The following is an 18,824-nucleotide window of genomic DNA, read 5'->3' on the forward strand; positions in this document are numbered from 1 at the left end:
TGGAATGGAAGCGTGATACAGCAGCTGAAGAAATGATTGACTCCGCAATCCTCCAATCGGATTACAACATGTCGATATTGTGGCCAATCAAATTGCAGGTTCACTGTTGTGGGCGAGAAAGGAAGTGACAGTTTAGTAGCGTTTAGAATACAGATGAAACAGCTGCCCGTTAGATTTTTGCCGGTTGTTTACTAGTCTATATGAACTATCATATTAGCGGATTGCAAAAATAACATTAATTTCTCGAGGCTACGCTTCCAACATCTCAACTGAATAATTATATTCCTCTTTAGGTAAGGATGAATGCTGCTCTGCTTGGTTAGCTAAAATGCTAACGGTGATACACATAGCATCAACGCTAGCTAGTTAGCCAGTTTATTTAGCCAGCTGTAATTCTCCACAGGCTAGACAAAACTAGTAAAATACAGACTTAGTAAATGTAAATTTAATGAATTTATGTCTAGAAGTTAAATTTAATATTATGTGAGACGACTGTTTGGTTTTTGTATGTATGAAATCAAGAGCATTGCCATTCATTACATGTTAGCTGCCTGTTAAGAAACTAGATTCAGCCTATTCTAGTACATCGGCCTTTAAAGTTACATTTCTTTTTTAATTTCAAGATCAAGTCATGTTCTGGTCTCCATCTGAATATCGCCAAGTGCTTATTGCATTATTCCAGTTAAAAGCTGCTCAGATACAAAGGTTTTTCATATTGTCAAAAATAAGGTCAAATATCTCGGTATAGTGATAGAAAGAGATCAGAAAACTAGAGTAGAAGAAAATGTCAGTCCCTTGTGGTTCCAGAGAGACCTAACTGTCTCTAGCTGGAAGATCTTTAATTACTAAAGTAGGTGGTCTGTCTAGAGTAATTTACACTGCATTAGATGTTCCTAAAGATATTTGTACTGAGATAGACAAGCTTGTATTTAACTTTATTTGGAAAAATAAATGTCATTTAATCCAGAAAATGTACTAATAATAGGGCTGGGATGATATGCCTATCTCATGATACGATTTGATACATGATATTAGGTTCACGATTCAATACAGCCACGATATGATGTAATAAATAAAAGTTCAGTGACATCAAAGTCTGACTGTGCAGAATTATGTTTATTTCTGAGACACAAATAGTCTTTCTAGTGATGCCATTGGCTTGTTAGAAAGTAAACGACAATTTAAAAATGTCATTACAAAGTGACAATAATATAATTTGGATGGAGAGCTTGTGAAACTGTGATGGTCAAGCGTCTCATTTGTGATTACTACAGCAGAATAACATATTGCGATTCATTTATCTGCCCCACTATACGTATTGTCACATTTTTGTTAAGCAATATATTGAATTTCGATATATCGTCCCATCCCAAACTAATGAATAATCTCTGTTCAGGTGGTCTAGATGCTTTAGATTTCTCTTCTCTCAATGCTACTTTCAAGTGGATCAAACACTTCCTTAATAGTTTCATGCCTTGTGTTTTCAGCGCTGTGTGTCTCCCGTCTCGTCAGTCATGGGTGAGGTCGAGCTGTCCTGTCGTGCCTATGTGAAGATGTACCTGCACGCCTGCCTGTTTCCCCGCTGCAGCATCAACGGCCTGCTGCTGTCCTCCAGCTCAGCAGGTGGCGCTGTCTGCGTGACGGACTGCGTCCCGCTCCTCCACTCCCACCTGCCTCTGGCTCCCATCACCCAGCTGGCCCTCACACAGGTAGGCTACCTGCCTACCGGAGGTGTGACCGAGTCAGCTTGGCTCGAGTCCCAAGTCTCAAGTCTTGAGGCACAGGTCTCAAGTCAAGTCCCAAGTCTAAATGTAGAACACCAAGTCAAGTCAGAATAAATCAAGAGTCCAGTATCAATTTAATATCTTAAAGAAAACTAAATATCTAGGACTTTTCAATAGGATAAAAACTTGGTAAGAGCATCATGAGTTTGATTTCTATAATCAGTTTCAACTTTTTGAATTTAAATTCAGTCGTCTGCTGGAACAAATCTCATCACTTTCAATCTAAGTCATTTACACAAACATAAGATCTCAAGTCAAGACTTTAGAAACCTTTTCAAGTCATCAAAGTACAAGTCAGAGTCAAGTCCCGAGTCACCAGAACCCAAGTCAAGTCTGAGTCCCTGTGAATCAAATCATCTGTCATAACAACAGTCTTCCCTCCTGCTTCAGGTGGATGTGTGGTGTTCACAGACTCAGCAGAGGATAGTGGGATATTACCAAGCCAACGCCTGCGTAACAGATAGTAGGTGAGTGAGTTCCCAGCTGCTGTTCTCTTTGTTCCCGTCATGTCTCCACAAACTCCACACTGAAATCTCTCATTTAAAGACCCCATGAGATGGCATCACTTACTTGAGTTGATGCATTTCCTTTTGAAACAGGATGTTGGGGCGCGACATAACTCAGTGAGCAATCATTCAAAAGTGTGATTGGGGGGGAGTTAGTGAGTAGTGCAAATACATTTTAAATGTTGACATGTTGAAATACATATATGCACTGCTTGGTGGATCCTATGCAGGCTAGTTACTAGTGGACGCTAATAATTTGGCAAAGATCGTGAGTGATGTTCTGAGGTGTGTTTGCTTGAGTAAGGCAACGTTTAACCGTCAGATTTCAGCACAGATTCTGCTGTGATGTTCAGAGCGATCACCTGGCGTTTAACCGACTTCTCTGTTTTCTTCTTCTCTTTCTTCCCCTTCTCCACTCTGCAGCCCCACACCGTGCGCGTTGAAGATAGCCGACAAGATCTCTGAGCAGTTTAACAATGCTGTTTTGTTAATGGTAAGCACAACACACAGGGCTCGGTTAAACACCGTTCTGTTGGCTTGTAGTAGAGAGAAATGGGCGCCGACTCTCAGCCAAATGCTGGTAAATCTGGGTTGTGGTTGGTGAGTTCGTCTGTTGCTCTGATTCACTTCTTAGATCGACGGTGGAAAGATGTCTCCAGACTACCGGGTTCCTCCCATAGTGATGTACGAGCGCAAAGATTCAAGATGGACGCTCAAAGACAAACACACGTAAGGGCGAGCCTCAGACCTCTTTTACCTTTAAATCAGCACTCTGCATCATTCTGTTGCATGGGTGGAACTAACATCCTGAAGAAAAGCAGATTATTCAAAACCCAAATGTTGCAGTAGGTCGACCTGTTGGTGTTCGAGGGGGGCCTTCAGTCATGTCATGTGTGATGCACCGCAGTTGGAAATCTTTAGGAAAAATATATATTAATTCAAAGTTTTGTTTTCTCGAGATAACAAGATAATTCCTCAATGCCAATTACTTTGTTCTCTTGAGATAATGAGAAAATTATGTCATTATCTCTGGAAAACAAAATGTGTTATTTTGAAATAATGACATATATAACTCGAGAAAACAAAAAAAAAAAAGTATTAATATATACTGTATGTCCTCAGTGGGCTTCCGTACATTCATCCCTGACACCTGCATTCACATCGCCCTGTGTGTGTTTTTCCCTCTTCAGGATAATGCTGAGACAGTGGGAGGAGACTCGGGCGATAGCCAGTCAGATGCTGGAGTCCGGCGATCACATGCTATTGGTGGATTTTGACAGCCACCTGGACGACATCACAAAGGACTGGACCAATCAGAAACTGAACAACAAGATAGCAGAGCTCACCTCGCCGGCCAACGGAAATGTCTAGACCGAGAAAAGTAGCGTTACTTTGTACTAAACCCGGATTTATTTATGTGTTCTTCTTCTTCTTTGACCCGTGTCATTGTCATGTACAAATGCAATTTTTTTTTCTATAACCAACACTTACACATCACTCGTTTTAACATAGGCTGTAGAAATAAATGTATTTTTAATGCATTTTCTTGACAGAACAGGGACATGTAATTGTACATGCATAAATAACACAGAATATTTACAGCTTGGTAGATCTCTGCAGTCTTCCATTCCCCCTCCCTTCCCTGGTCTCTGGGTCAGTGTTACTTGTGCTGCAGCACAACAGTTTGTCAAGCCGCTGATTTAAAGGAAAAATCCACCCTAAAACACTTTAACGGTCCCGTTTTGGTGGTTTGTGGTGTGTTTTTCTGTCGATAGCCGACCGAATGAAGACAACAAGATATTTCCAGCAGCTAGAAATAGAGTTTGATAGTAAAAATGGTCATGGTAAACATCAGGTTTTTGGTGTCAGTCCCTCAGAATCAAAGAGCGAGGGCTTCTTTCTAGAGCTGCCATTTTGCACAGAGAGATGTTCAACAATCATACAGGGAGAAATCCATCGTAGAAGAGGAGAGAGACCAGTTTCTCCACCCACAGGAGCAGGAGAGAGACCAGAATGCAATGCGGCTACAAGACAGGTTCCTTAAGGGTCGAGACTTTCACTTTTCTTTGACTAGAAAAACTCTCAAACTGAAATCAATTAACTGAAGTAGACGAGGCAGGTTGAGGTAAAGAGGGTAAAACAAAAAAGTAAAACACTTCATCACTAAATAACTCCTGGAATGTGCTGATCACAGATTGATGATGTATAACAGTGTTAGAGGATCTGAGGGTGGATTTTTCCTTTTTTTAATATTCCAGTCTGAGCACCAGTCTGCTTCAAACCTGTATAATGACGCTAGAGCCGGGTGCAACGTTCTGTCCGCCTCATTAGTCTTAAAGCGAGGCAAATCACATCCACCAACATTGTAAGAGTGTTCATGTCCCGCTGTCCAGCTAAAAAAAAAAAAAAAAAAGAAGACAACAGGCAAGCGGGTTTGAGTTTGATTTGAATGGATCATGAGGCAAAACAAAATGTGCATGTGTCATTTTACAAAAATGCGATACTTGTATGAAAAGCTACTGCAGCGTGTTTTCTGTTTCTACTGAACTACCTCACTACTAAGGAAGTTTGCTGCTGCGGCTTCGACATATATGTGGTGTATTTCCCTTAATATTCTATTTGGTAATTCATGACATCAGAAGACATTAAAACAGAGTGAAGCGCTATCAGAGTGAACGCCGAAGCACATGGTTTATATAGTGCAATACTATTAATGGAATCATACGGGTGTTTTGCATGTTTTAGTTCATTTACTACAATTCACCTATACGTTACATTACTCCAGACCGTTTTCCAAATCATACCATACTAGTTAAGATGTTTGAATGTGTTTTTCCCTCCTTTCCAGGCAGCCATTCATTTCCATTCATTTCACTACGGTACAAAAATCAACTTGCAGAGACTTTAAACTTGCTTGAGATAGCTAATCCATCACGGTTAACGTCTATTTTTGTTTAAAGGCGCGGTCACGTTAGCATAAACCTATGCATCAACTGAAAAACAAATAAAAGGACGAATAAAAACGATCGCTTCCGACTGCAAATCCATTCAAAAATCAAACCCAGAAGACAAACGATAAGCAAACATGGACGTCATAAAAAGGATGATGTGGATTTGGCTGCTTCTTGCTTTAAAAAAGTTATGATAGTTAGTCTGGCTGAAGGAAATTCTAATTTTTCCGATTTATTAATAGCACATGAATGCACCATTCCTCTATGTCCACACTCAGAAACCTACACAATCTGAAGAAAAGATTGTTTTATAAACTAAATTGATACATCCATGATTTATAAACTTGCATAAATGTTAACTGGAGCAGCAGAGAATTTTAAGGAAAGTTTATCACCTGAACGTTTGCATTTTTAAAAAAAGGGGGAAATTGAGTACATATTCAAAAGTTTGGCATGGCTTGAAAAATGGAAGGTAGTAATGTGAAGTATGTAAATGAGTTAAAACATGCAAAAAACACCGGTAATTATCCTTTAGGTTAACAATCGGTTAGAGAAAAGCAGGAAGCTGTGCAGCGCTTCAACATCACATTTGGAGATACACAAGAGGAAGGAAGACTCTCAGAGAGGCGGCTTACATGTAGTGCTTTTCATTAGAGCAACTAATGTCTAAAAGGACACGAAGAGTTGTATTCCAAAACACTGTATATCCATTTTTTGGGAAAAACATCATTACTAAAATTCACCATTCGATATTTCCCAAATACAAATACGAAAAAACCCCAGCCTGTAAAAGTGTTATAGGTTTGTCCGCCACCTAGCATGTTTTTTAAAAGTGCTCTAGTTTGTTTTTTGCTACCATTAACTTTAAAAGAGTGAGTTGCACTTGTTTCTCCAAATGGTGGATATGTGATTTTGGAATGAAACTCCTCCCACTGCATGTAGAGGTGCTTTATGAAGCCTGAGGCACTGGGACCAGGTTGAGGGTAATTTCCCCCAGAGGCGACTGGCTGGCCAGAGACTGCAGGATGTCTATGGACTGCAGGATGGACTGTGTGTTCTGTACCTGCTGCTGGGCCCACGGCAACGAGATCTGCAGAGGGAGAGACCAGGAGAGACAAGACGAGGCTGTCAGTCAAACGTCTGCTCATCGCATACTTGGAATCATCTTATTTGTATTTACGTTTTTTCTAATGCGACCTAAGAGCGAGATCGCACCCACAGCTTGTTTTCTTTGGTCTGAACCACAGTGGAAAAGTTTACTTTGTTGTTTTTTTGGTTCTTTTAGGTTCACTGTTACAAGTGATCCAGGGCTTCTAAACAAAAGTCACATGACTCACATGTAGCTCAGGGTGTGGGAGTCAAAACAAATCTGACTCCAGTCCCTGTAACTTCAGCTGAGCATGACGGACTTGTCTGCACTCCCTTCTCTGGTGTTCAAACCAGTTAAGAACACGTGAAGAAATATCTGAATTAGGGCTGGACGATATGGTTGAAATCAATATCATGATAATCATAAGGATTTTTCTCGATATCAATATATATCACGATATGGTTCATGTATGCAAAATCACGTTAAATAATCAAATGAATGTTCATCTCATTGAACCAAATGGTAATGTTAGGTGTGATGTCAAACAAAACAGAAATTTTCAAATAATATTCCTACCATACCTCATTTTATCAGAGTTTTTAAGTAAAATTTGCTTGTCATCATCAATTTAGACAGCAGAAATGTGTGTCACGATATTAAAATATCTTCATATCATCACGATATGATTCCACTGAAAGGCAATAAACGATAATATTGAATTATCGTCCAGCCCTAATCTGAATATGAGCGTCAGTCCAGACTTCATTTTGTTATGCCAGGCTTTCCAAGCCTGAGGAACTGCTGGCTATCAGATGTCACCATCCGTCTCCTTGTGATTAAACCTTGTGTTTTGGGTTTACTGTAGTTGGTTCAGATTATGTTCTCACTCCTAACAAGTTGCATCACAGTTCCCTTAGAAGAGAACTGAGATCTGCATTTTCAGCCATCTCGATGCATTTTTTATTTTTATTTTTTTGGTGCACAACAAAGTTCTAATGGCCTTGTTCTCACCGACTCAAATGAACCAAACTAATGGTAAAATAAAAGTAAAAGTAAAATGCTCTTGCTAAGTCAAGGGTGAGCATAGCACTAACGCTGCCAAGGTTAGAAGTGTGTGTGTGTGTGTGTGTGTGTGTGTGTGTGTGTGTGTGTGTGCATGTGGTTTTTGAGATCAGGCAGACATGGGAATAGCAGAATGTTGAAGGTCACTGGAACATCTCACTCCTTATATGGAATTGGTTATCAGCTCTATTTTGGTGGAAAAGTTCCAAAGAAGAACTAATCACAGGAGTGGAAAACTACTGAGAGACACTAAGATCAGTGTGAAGATGATCTTATTTTCAGTATTAGGGTTAGGGTCTGCACCTCGAGTCGACCATAAAGAGAAGAGCTGCGGTATCAAATCCCCAAAACTCCCCGTCCCGCAGCAGGTTCTCTATCTACAAGTCTAATCCACAAGCTTTAAACTGCAGAAACTAACCTGCATTTTGCATTTATCCCTCATTTAACCAGGTAGTCCCACTGAGATGAACAATCAGTATCAATAGGTTCTAATAATTTAGCTTGAATGATTAATTATTGAATCCAAAAAGTGCATTTTAATCTTTCCTGTCTTTCTCCACTGTAAAGCCATCACAATAAAGGCAAAAAGCACAAAAAATATATTAAAAAAGTGCATTTTGGTCAAACTTCTTCTGATGTAAAATAGGATTTCTGTTAAATGAGCCTCGGTTCACAGTGTTTGGCCACATGTTGCTATACGTTGTTTACGGGGCAGTGGTGGAAAAGCAGCACTTGCCCCTCCCTCATTACCACCACTGAGGTGCCCTTGAGCAAGGCCCTTAAAGACCCCATGAACCAGCATCTTTATTTCCTTGATTTGATGTATTTCCTGTTGAAACAGGATGTTGGGGCGGGACGTAACGCATGGAGGTATCATTCAAAAGTGTAAACCAATGTGAGACACCTCTAGGTGCAGCGTGAGGTCACCGTTAAAGATGCACTGTTTTCCAGGAAGTAAAAGTAATGCAAATTAATTTCATGGGGACTTTAACCCCAACCGCTCCAGTGGAGCTGCTAAGTGGCCAGCAGATCAGACTGTGATCAGGGCGTTCCTGAAAAAGAGAGCATTGCTCTCAGTGAAACTCCCCTTGAATAAATAAAGGTGAAAAAAAAAATAAATAAATAAATAAATAATCGCTCCAAAATCTATAGGCCAAGCCGATATAAACTGGTACCTGATAAATGATATGTGTGATAGATTTTTGGAGTTGTTAGAGACAGAAGCGGGAGTTGTATATGAGACGGAGGCGGTGATGATGTACCTCTACCTGAGTAATGATGAGTTTGCTGGACGGGTTTTCCACGTTGGTCAGTTCTTCTCCGAAACACAGAGTGATGCCACACTGAGGAGGCTCGCCGCCGCTCGCACGGTACTGGTCCAGTTCTGGACGGGAGGAACAGAGACGCCAGTTAGAAATTAGATATCAAACACACTGATACTTTACTGCGTTGAGTTTGGAGTCGATATGTTTTATGGGTTAAAAGCTGAACCAGCTCTGAGAATGAGGAACAAGAAAGGAGAGTTCATTATAAACTGGACTGAACGCACAGTTAATCTGGTCAAGTAACCCAGTTTTGGGTCGACATGTAAACATCAGAACTGGATCATATTAACCCGGTTAAGCTCATATTATGATTATGAAAAACCTAGCTAAGATAGAGATGTGCCATAAACATCTTACTGTTTTTGGTTTGCGCCAAACTTGCACAGCATTATGGGTATATTTTGATGTCAACAAAAACCAAAAAAAGGGGAATTTGCATTCTCAGAAAGATATCTTAATTGATTTATTTTACATGTTTCAATTTAAAAATGTACAGCTTGACAAACTGAGTGAAACGTAAAATAAATCAATCAAGATATAATTTTGAGAGTGCGGATTCCCCCTTTTTTTGGTTCTTGAATTAATTTGATTTTTTTCTATATCAATATATATCACAATATGGCTCACGTATCTAAAACCACATGTTAAATAATTTAATTAATCTTCTTCCAATTGAACCGAATGGTAACGTTAGGTGTGACTGTCAAACAAAACACTGACATTTTTAAATAATATTCCTTAAAATGTTTCATACCTCATTTTGTCAAGAGTTTTTAACTAAAATTTGCTTGTTATCATCAATTTAGACAGCAGACGATATCCCACAATCACCGTATCATCACAATATGATTCCACTGAAAGACAATAAACGATAATATTTGGGGATTTGCGGGGACTCACGCTGCTTGAATGCGTCTTTGCTGAAGAGCAGCACCGGCTCGGTGTTGCGCTCCATCTTGTGCAGGCCAGGCGTGGCGGAGTGCGGCCCGGTCCAGAACACCCGGCCCCGGCAGAACCGCCTCCCGTAGATGCCCAGGGGCGTGGAGGTCAGCGCCACGCCCTTCTCCATGTAGGGCAGCAGGGTGGAGAGCGCCTGCAGCTCCGGGCCGGACGGCAGGGAGGACGGTGGCTCCGGCAGCGGGATGCGAGGGAAGCCGCCGATCAGCGAGGCCGGCGTCGGGGGAACGAGGGAGGAGGGCAGGTACGTGATCCGGACGTCGCTGCCCAGGATCTCGCGTTTCAGAACCTCCTGGCCTAAATAGTGTACCGACACGTGGAAGGAGTCCAGGACTGGAGAGGCACAGACACACAGAAACAGATGGAATTGGAGTTATTTTTCCTGAAAATTAGATATCCACTATTTTTAAAAAAAATGAAACCTATCCATACAAAATGACTGACAGCACAGAATTAAATCAAATAGCGGCACCTTTTAAAGGATAGTAGGCAACTTGAGCATTTGTTGGCAAAATGGCTTCACAGTTCCACAGATGGGATCCTCTATATTTACTTCCACCAAGGAGGTTATGTTTTGTCTGTCAGCAGGAAAACTTATGAACAGATTTCCATGACATTTGGTGGACAGATCGGCCTTGGACCAAGGAACAACTGATTCGACTTTGGTGGATTTCCATCATTAGCCGAAACTAATGGATATGGAGACTTGATTCCAAATCCTAAGGGAATGTTTGTTTGTTTCTTGGGTGTAACAGCAAGTTGGAAAATTGTTCAGCATTGGAGGTGGAGGTTTGCGCTCTCCAATCTCCTATCTTGCTTTCTCCTGTTTATATTCATATACAGTATATGTGCACTATTTGAAGAAAACATTTCAAACAGTACAGATGTTTTGGTAACTTGTATAAAAGCCCATATTCCTATTAACTAATAACTATTATTATGGGTGCTTTGGTGATGCAGCTCTTATTGCTTATCACAGAAGGGCGGTGTGTGTTTGCAGTATATGATTCCTCAGCACCTTAAAAGATTCTGTTCATATAGAGCTGTAAATGTCTCGTCAGTTTATTACCTCCTGGAGGAGGAGGGACAGTCTCGATCCGCACATCCAACTGGATCTCATCGACCACTTGAGAGAGAAAGAGAGACAGAGAGAGAGGAGGATATAAAAGGAAAGAGTGACAGAAAAGATAAAGAGTGAAGGAGAGACGGAGAAAGAGAGAGAGGAAGAGTGAGTATAGTATATTCAGCAGCATGTTGATCAGCAGATTGGAGTTTTAGTCGCACAAACATTTCTCAGAGGCAGAAATAATAATTAGTAATTGGTTGAGTTAAACCTCAGTGGGCGGAGCCACAGTTTTTCCGGCTAAGTAATGTTAGCACTGACTGCTGATTGAGCGACTTGACCACCCTGGTGACTTTGTCTCTTAGCAACAAATCTAGTGACTTTTTCCAGCAATGATGGGCAGCAATTTGCACTGCATACTGGTCTAAAGAGGTCTAATGATTACAGTGTAGTCATTGCCATTTACATTTTTTATTTATATTTTGACCAGAGTTCCTTCTTTGCCATTCAAGTTTGTCAGTTCGCTAACTTGCGCTCTGAAAAACTGTGGTTCTTTGGCTCCGCCCACTGAGGTTTGACTCAACCAATCAGATTATTTGTGCCTTTGAAAAATGTTTGCATTACTAAGACTCCAGTCTAGCAGTTAAATCAACCAGGTGCCAGCTGCTGTGATTAAAGAGCTGAACTCACTTCCTTCTCCCTGCATGCTGCTCTGCTGAGCGGGATCTCCTATCTGTGTGGTGATGATGTCACTCCCCAGCAGAATGTCTTCAACACACTGAAATCAGACAGATGGAGGTTTTATCCCACAGAGAAAAGCAGGTTTAATTATTTTGACTATCCCCCCTCCCCGACTTTCCCACGATGACCCACCAGCTGAGAGGCGACCGGCTCCTCCTTTATCTGTTTGACCTGAACGGCGTTCTCGCCCTCCGACTCGCTGCTCCTCCTCTTCTGCCTCCTCACAGGTTTCTCCCTGCACTTTTTTTCAGGCATCACCAATCCTAAACAGAGAGAAAATAATCATTACTTATAAATCTCTTAAAATGCATAACTTGACCATTTTAACAATTAGACAAATACTAAACAGCCAGTGGCTTTAGAATAAATAAGAATGAATGTTAGATACATGTGGGACCAGGCAAAAGCTAAATACACAAGTTAAATAACTATCACTGAAGAACTTTTTCTATTCTTCTTCTGTTGTTGTAATTATTTTATTTTTCTTTGGCTTTTCTCACAGTATGGGTTTTGTTTTCTTTGAGTGTTACCCAAAATATTCATGATTCATGATGAACAAGCGGATTCCCAACATTGGACTGATGCTGTCTGCTTGGCTCAGTATCGTCTCACTGGACAACAATCTGTTGGCCGAGCTTCTTGACCCGATGCTGACCCAACACAACAGCTTGTGTTACACTAATGTTGGGCCAAAGCTGGCCTGATTGGTGTAACTATGGTTGTAAAATCATAAAACATGTGACAGCACAATTTCCAAAGAGCACACTGCAAAACTTTTTCTCCTTAAGTCATTTAGTCATTAATAAAGTCTTACATTCTTATTTTTCTTAAAACAAGTGGAAAGGTCTGCCAACATAATTTCACTTGTTTCCAGTGAGGTTTCACTTCAGGAAACAAGTGACGATATCTTGAAATAAGAAACATCGCTCCACCGGTGTGAAGATAATTCTTAAAACATGTTGATTTGACCTAGAAACACGTGAAATGATCTCACTCCATCGGCAGTTGTTTTTACTAGTTTAAAAGCTCGATTCAATGCTAGATTAACTGACTTGTTAAGATGGATATTTTTTTTGCAGTGCATGCAAATAAGGCCTAAATAAAGACTTTGTCAGACTTGTACTTTGGCCTGTTTTGGCCTGTTGGCCACGTACACAGCTGATAGGACAGTCAGGTAGACTGCAGCTGTTTCATTTATATTACATTTTATATTTTAGGTATTTAGTTGAGTTTAGTTGCTCTTATCCAGACAGAGTGACATGCAACAGAGTGCAACAGCAGAATGAACTTAAATACCTAAATCACCAGAAATACAAGCAACTAGCAGTAATTAGGTCAAGGGTCATTCTCCTGAAACTGTAGAGTGATGATGCAAGAGACAGAAGTGTGAGGAAGAGAAATAAAGTAAGAGCTAAAGAGAAAGGTGGAGTAGAGGAGAGGGGATGTGGTTCAGAAGGGAGACGGCGACATTATTTCTTGATATTTCTTGAATAAAAGGAGCGAGAGGGCATTGCACCATGGGAAGTCGAGCTTTTTGAGTCATTGTCATTGTGTAACATTTCAATCCGTGTTTAGTCTTTTTTTTGTGCCACTTGACAGTAAGGGTGTGTCCCGGTGTACAACCATGTTACACCCCACACACTCTAGTGTAATCACTGCCTGCAAAAATCTGTTTAAGATTCCTTTCCCCATGAGGATGTAGTCGCAGATTTATCAGATCATACAATGCATGTCTCAGTGTCTCACCCTGTCTCAGTGTCTCACCCTGTCTCAGTGTGCATGTCTCAGTGTCTCACCCTGTCTCAGTGTGCATGTCTCAGTGTCTCACCCTGTCTCAGTGTCTCACCCTGTCTCAGTGTGTATGTCTCAGTGTCTCACCCTGTCTCAGTGTCTCACCCTGTCTCAGTGTGCATGTCTCAGTGTCTCACCCTGTCTCAGTGTCTCACCCTGTCTCAGTGTCTCACCCTGTCTCAGTGTGTATGTCTCAGTGTCTCACCCTGTCTCAGTGTCTCACCCTGTCTCAGTGTGTATGTCTCAGTGTCTCACCCTGTCTCAGTGTCTCACCCTGTCTCAGTGTGCATGTCTCAGTGTCTCACCCTGTCTCAGTGTCTCACCCTGCATCAGTGTGCATGTCTCAGTGTCTCACCCTGTCTCAGTGTGTATGTCTCAGTGTCTCACCCTGTCTCAGTGTGCATGTCTCAGTGTCTCACCCTGTCTCAGTGTGCATGTCTCAGTGTCTCACCCTGTCTCAGTGTGCATGTCTCAGTGTCTCACCCTGTCTCAGTGTGCAGTGTCTCACCCTGTCTCAGTGTCTCACCCTGTCTCAGTGTGCATGTCTCAGTGTCTCACCCTGTCTCAGTGTGTATGTCTCAGTGTCTCACCCTGTCTCAGTGTGTATGTCTCAGTGTCTCACCCTGTCTCAGTGTCTCACCCTGTCTCAGTGTGCATGTCTCAGTGTCTCACCCTGTCTCAGTGTGCATGTCTCAGTGTCTCACCCTGTCTCAGTGTCTCACCCTGCATCAGTGTGTGTGTCTCAGTGTCTCACCCTGTATCAGTGTGCATGTCTCAGTGTCTCACCCTGCATCAGTGTGCGTGTCTCAGTGTCTCACCCTGTATCAGTGTCTCACCCTGTCTGAGTATGCATGTCTCAGTGTCTCACCCTGTCTCAGTGTCTCACCCTGTCTGAGTGTGCATGTCTCAGTGTCTCACCCTGTATCAGTGTGTGTGTCTCAGTGTCTCACCCTGCATCAGTGTGTGTCTCAGTGTCTCACCCTGTCTGAATGTACGTGTCTCAGTGTCTCACCCTGTCTGAGTGTGCATGTCTCAGTGTCTCACCCTGCATCAGTGTGTGTCTCAGTGTCTCACCCTGTTTGAATGTACGTGTCTCAGTGTCTCACCCTGTCTGAGTGTGCATGTCTCAGTGTCTCACCCTGCATCAGTGTGTGTGTCTCAGTGTCTCACCCTGTCTCAGTGTCTCACCCTGCATCAGTGTGTGTGTCTCAGTGTCTCACCCTGCATCGGTGTGTGTCTCAGTGTCTCACCCTGTCTGAGTGTGCATGTCTCAGTGTCTCACCCTGTATCAGTGTGTGTGTCTCAGTGTCTCACCCTGCATCAGTGTGTGTCTCAGTGTCTCACCCTGTCTGAATGTACGTGTCTCAGTGTCTCACCCTGTCTGAGTGTGCATGTCTCAGTGTCTCACCCTGCATCAGTGTGTGTGTCTGTGTCTCACCCTGTCTCAGTGTCTCACCCTGCATCAGTGTGTGTGTCTCAGTGTCTCACCCTGTCTGAGTGTCTCACCCTGTATCAGTGTGCGTGTCTCAGTGTCTCACCCTGCATCAGTATCTCACCCTGCATCAGTGTGTGTCTCAGTGTCTCACCCTGTCTCAGTGTCTCACCCTGTCTGAGTGTGTGTGTCTCAGTGTCTCACCCTGTCTCAGTGTCTCACCCTGCATCAGTGTGCATGTCTCAGTGTCTCACCCTGTCTCAGTGTCTCACCCTGCATCAGTGTCTCACCCTGTCTGAGTGTGTGTGTCTCAGTGTCTCACCCTGTCTGAGTGTGCATGTCTCAGTGTCTCACCCTGTCTGAGTGTGCATGTCTCAGTATCTCACCCTGCATCAGTGTGCATGTCTCAGTGTCTCACCCTGTCTCAGTGTCTCACCCTGCATCAGTATCTCACCCTGCATCAGTGTGTGTGTCTCAGTGTCTCACCCTGTCTGAGTGTGTGTGTCTCAGTGTCTCACCCTGCATCAGTGTGTGTGTCTCAGTGTCTCACCCTGTCTGAGTGTGTGTGTCTCAGTATCTCACCCTGCATCAGTGTGTGTGTCTCAGTGTCTCACCCTGTCTCAGTGTCTCACCCTGCATCAGTATCTCACCCTGCATCAGTGTGTGTGTCTCAGTGTCTCACCCTGCTCGCTGATGGGGACGAGGCGGTAGACCTTGTAGGGCTCGGAGATGTCCAGCTGGGCTCGCTCCGTCACCTCTGTGAACTCGGGGCTCTTGTTGAGGGCGCAGCGCAGGCGCGTCTTCCAGGAGGCGGGGTCGTCCCGCCCGCCGTCCGCCAGCTTCCCCTTAAACTCCGCCCACGCCTGGGGAAGACGTGGGTTTGTTTTCGTCAGTGAAGTCAGTGAACACAACTAGACCTTTAGAGTTTGCAGTGAGTAGGAGGGTGAGAGGGTTGATCTCTGTCATTTTTAGTCCGTTTTTGCTCATTTCCTGCATTCACTTACTGTTTTACATCACCTAATTTTCCAGCTTTTATCACGTTATCAGATATTTGCCACTTTTCCCTTAGTCTTAGGTGTTTTTCAAAGTAAATATTTAGAAATAAACGCTGTGTAAATATTACAAGTCACTCCCAATAAAGAAGTGGGTGCTGGTTTTAAGCTGTAATTGCGTAAAATCGAGCTTTATTTTCAATTTCATTTTACAGACTATCGCTTGTTGGCTTGACTGGCTGGTGGAATAAAAGTTATCTATAAAAGTGATCTAACGTTACGTAATGTAATAACTTTTCTCCTGTTAACATAATAAGTATCACATAATTGGGTTTTATTGCATTAGCAGAAAAGTTGACATTTTTTTTAAATGGAGGCCATTTACAATGATCAGAGACCCGTTCCATACATATTCTTCTGTTTTCCCTAATTAAGCAGCACCGTAATTAAGAGCCAAATGTGTGAATGGATGACAGTTGTGAGTTGAATTCTCACTATTATTATTTATCGGTTGTTATCAGCCTTCTCAGTAATGTCATAAAACCCAGTAATATAATAATCTAAACTTTTAGTACTAGTAATTTAGTCATGGGAAATTTATTAGACTTGAGAAGGAGGAGACAAGTTCTCAATGTTGTTGCAGTTCCTCCTGGTCAATAGAGTTCAATAAAGTTCATAGATTACTTCATGCCCATTTACTGTAAAGGAGATTATGACATTTAAGTCCTTGGTGAACAATATTATAACACATAACACTTAAGATCTACTGAACGACTGACTGAAATGTATATGTAGTGTTTGTGAACGACACTCCTCAGCTCTGCTCTCGCTGCAGCTTCCTAACATGACACAGTTTACAGACCTTGAAGATGGCGGCGTCCTCGTCGCTGCGGAAGTCCTGTTTCCCTGCGTGTTTCCACGGGATGCGGAACATGGTCTTGGCCTCGTCGTCCCACACCAGCCCCGGGTATTTACCACTGCTCACCTGCAGACCAACAGCCAGCAGACTGTCACACAAACCGCCAGCAGCAGCCTGAAGAATCTCACATCAGTACCGTGGGATAGGGTTCGACCAATTGGGCTTTTATTAAGTATCAGATATCGACCAATCAGATGGAGGCTTCTGCCTGAACACAGCTACAGAAAGGTGTGATCAAGTCAACTTCACTAGAGTCCCAAGTCAGTCTCAAGTCTTGAGGCACAAGTCTCAAGTCAAGTCCCAAGTCTAAATGTAGATTACCAAGTCAAGTCCAAGTCATTAATGTCAAGTCTCAAGTCTAAATGTAGAACAGCAAGTCAAGTCAGAACAAATCAAGAGTCCAGTATCAATTTAATATCTTAAAGAAAACTAAATATCTAGGACTTTTCAATGCAATATGGTTTTAATGGGATAAAAACTTGGTAAGAGCATCATGAGTTTGATTTCTATAATCAGTTTCAACTTCAATCAATTCAATCATTCCATACAAATTCAGAAAACAGAATTTAAATTCAGTCGTCTGCTGGAACAAATCTCATCACTTTCAATCTAAGTCATTTACACAAACACAAGATCTCAAGTCAAGACTTTAGAAACCTTTTCAAGTCATCAGAGTACAAGTCAAAGAGCTGCTGACACTAAAAGATTTCATCAGTCTGGGTTTCAGTGGAGAGTTTTAGTGTCCCATGATGCTCTAAATGCTGTTTCAGAGGCTTTTCCACCCTGATAAGAAGAAAACGCTGAGGGGAAACATTGAATACCGTACTTCAAAATTTTGTGGCACAAAAAAGATATTGATTATTGGCACAAATTAGCAGCTACAGCAGCAGCTTCAATACAAAAATATCAGTATTGGCCTCCAACAACCCATACAGTCAAACCTTATTTTGTTCCAAAAGGAGTTTTCATGTGTAATCAGGAACCCTGCCAACACTTTAGGTACATTTGAAATGTCTTTAAACACACACACACGCACACACACACACAAACTCTGTCTCTGTCTCTCTCAAACACTTTTTCTCACTCATTCCCTCACTCACTCACTCCCTCTCTCTATTTCTCACACACACACACACACACACACACACACACCTGTTCGACCATCCAGGAGCGCAGTCTGCGAGTGGAGCGCATTTTCCCCGATGCCATGGCTCTATAATAAAAACTAAAAACAACAGACAGACAGAGAAATAAAAAAAACAAAAAACAGATCTTATCAGCCGGATGCCCTCGCGAGCCTTGGTTACAAACTACATGATGACACTTACGTCATTTTGTATGTGAAACAACAAGAGTAAAGACTGAACTAATGCGCTGCAAACAAGTTGAAGCTTGCTTTTAAACAAATACTGATACTGTGAACAAGAATGAAGTGCAGCATTAGATATGAGGAACACAAACAAAACCCCCCAAATTTAAACCACTAACTGCCTTTAAATCTGAACTCTGCTTATAGTAAATAATCCGGGCGCACTCCGGGGCTTTTATATAGTCGATATATGTTTATAAATATAGAACCTAACGTGTTAAATTAAGGAAGTACATTTAAGTTTCGTTTACCTCAGATGCGTTTCCTCTGCGGTGCATTAGGAGTGAGTCCGATCAGCCTTCAGTCTGCTGCTGCCTGCAGAGCGGAGAGACGCTCCTTTTCCCAGAAACCACGTGACTGTGAAGAAACTGTCTGTGTGATGAACGCTAGGGGGCGACAGAGGCGCAGCTTCCAGAACAGGGTTATGTATATAGTATTATAGTTTTTATGTAATGTCATTTTCTTTTATTTGTATGTGTTTTTTAATTTTTATGTTAATTTCAGAGTTGGTTTTGCAGCGTGGATTAGGCAGATTTTTTTTTTTTTTTTTTTTTTGTGCAAATGTTTAGTTTTTAGTTTAGTTTCAGTTTGAGTATTTTTTTGGTAGGGGTGGTGTTTTTTTTTTTTTTTTTAAAGTATAATGATATAATTAAGTGTTTGCAGCAGGTATTGTGTAATAGAAATAATAAATGCATTCTTTTTCAAATGTATTTACATGACTTTTTCAATTAGAGTTCAGTAAAAAATAAAGACAAATGCCAAACTGTCTTGTTTAACCTGCACATAAGCAAAAAAAAAAAGATGTTTATAAGAACTTTATTGATCCCCTTGGGGAAATTCCT

The 18,824-nt window shown here is 41.8% G+C and overlaps 2 protein-coding genes across 5 annotated transcripts; one reads left to right on the forward strand and one right to left on the reverse strand.

Annotated features, from left to right (window-relative positions):
• Positions 1-150: 150 nt before the first annotated feature.
• On the forward strand, positions 151-4,251 carry emc9 (ER membrane protein complex subunit 9). The gene is made up of 6 exons (XM_071904372.2): positions 151-293; positions 1,488-1,709; positions 2,175-2,251; positions 2,714-2,783; positions 2,925-3,019; positions 3,481-4,251. Exons 2-6 carry the CDS (start codon positions 1,515-1,517, stop codon positions 3,659-3,661), a joined length of 618 nt encoding a protein of 205 aa, XP_071760473.1. The 5' UTR covers positions 151-293; positions 1,488-1,514; the 3' UTR covers positions 3,662-4,251.
• irf9 (interferon regulatory factor 9) lies at positions 3,805-18,275 on the reverse strand. 4 transcript variants are annotated; one of them, XM_078291499.1, is made up of 11 exons: positions 18,234-18,275; positions 17,766-17,838; positions 16,557-16,679; positions 15,385-15,565; positions 11,612-11,742; positions 11,429-11,516; positions 10,745-10,801; positions 9,619-10,008; positions 8,662-8,777; positions 6,305-6,331; positions 3,805-4,683 (listed from the first exon to the last, which is right to left on the reverse strand). In XM_078291499.1, the coding sequence occupies exons 2-11, from the start codon at positions 17,820-17,822 to the stop codon at positions 4,666-4,668; spliced, it is 1,188 nt and encodes a 395-aa protein (XP_078147625.1). In that variant the 5' UTR covers positions 17,823-17,838; positions 18,234-18,275; the 3' UTR covers positions 3,805-4,665. The 4 variants fall into 4 exon arrangements, with proteins under 4 accessions (XP_078147625.1, XP_078147624.1, XP_071760468.1 ...); XM_078291498.1 differs by having other exon boundaries at positions 8,656-8,777; XM_071904367.2 differs by having other exon boundaries at positions 3,805-6,331.
• Between the last annotated feature and the right edge of the window lie 549 nt (positions 18,276-18,824).

This window comes from Centroberyx gerrardi, chromosome 22, assembly GCF_048128805.1.
Source record: "Centroberyx gerrardi isolate f3 chromosome 22, fCenGer3.hap1.cur.20231027, whole genome shotgun sequence".
Taxonomy (NCBI): domain Eukaryota; kingdom Metazoa; phylum Chordata; class Actinopteri; order Beryciformes; family Berycidae; genus Centroberyx; species Centroberyx gerrardi.

Excerpts from the sequence above, each read along its gene's own strand:
- irf9 (XM_071904366.2), bottom strand. The coding sequence starts at position 17,822 with ATGGCATCGGGGAAAATGCGCTCCACTCGCAGACTGCGCTCCTGGATG. Across the intron at positions 10,802-11,428 it reads CAGCATGCAGGGAGAAGGAA|TGGTCGATGAGATCCAGTTG; the intron begins GTGAGTTCAGCT and ends TTCTCTCTCAAG. Across the intron at positions 6,332-8,655 it reads TCATCATTACTCAGGTAGAG|ATCTCGTTGCCGTGGGCCCA; the intron begins GTACATCATCAC and ends CTCCCTCTGCAG.
- emc9 (XM_071904372.2), top strand. The coding sequence starts at position 1,515 with ATGGGTGAGGTCGAGCTGTCCTGTCGTGCCTATGTGAAGATGTACCTG. Across the intron at positions 2,784-2,924 it reads ACAATGCTGTTTTGTTAATG|ATCGACGGTGGAAAGATGTC; the intron begins GTAAGCACAACA and ends TTCACTTCTTAG. Across the intron at positions 3,020-3,480 it reads ACGCTCAAAGACAAACACAC|GATAATGCTGAGACAGTGGG; the intron begins GTAAGGGCGAGC and ends TTCCCTCTTCAG.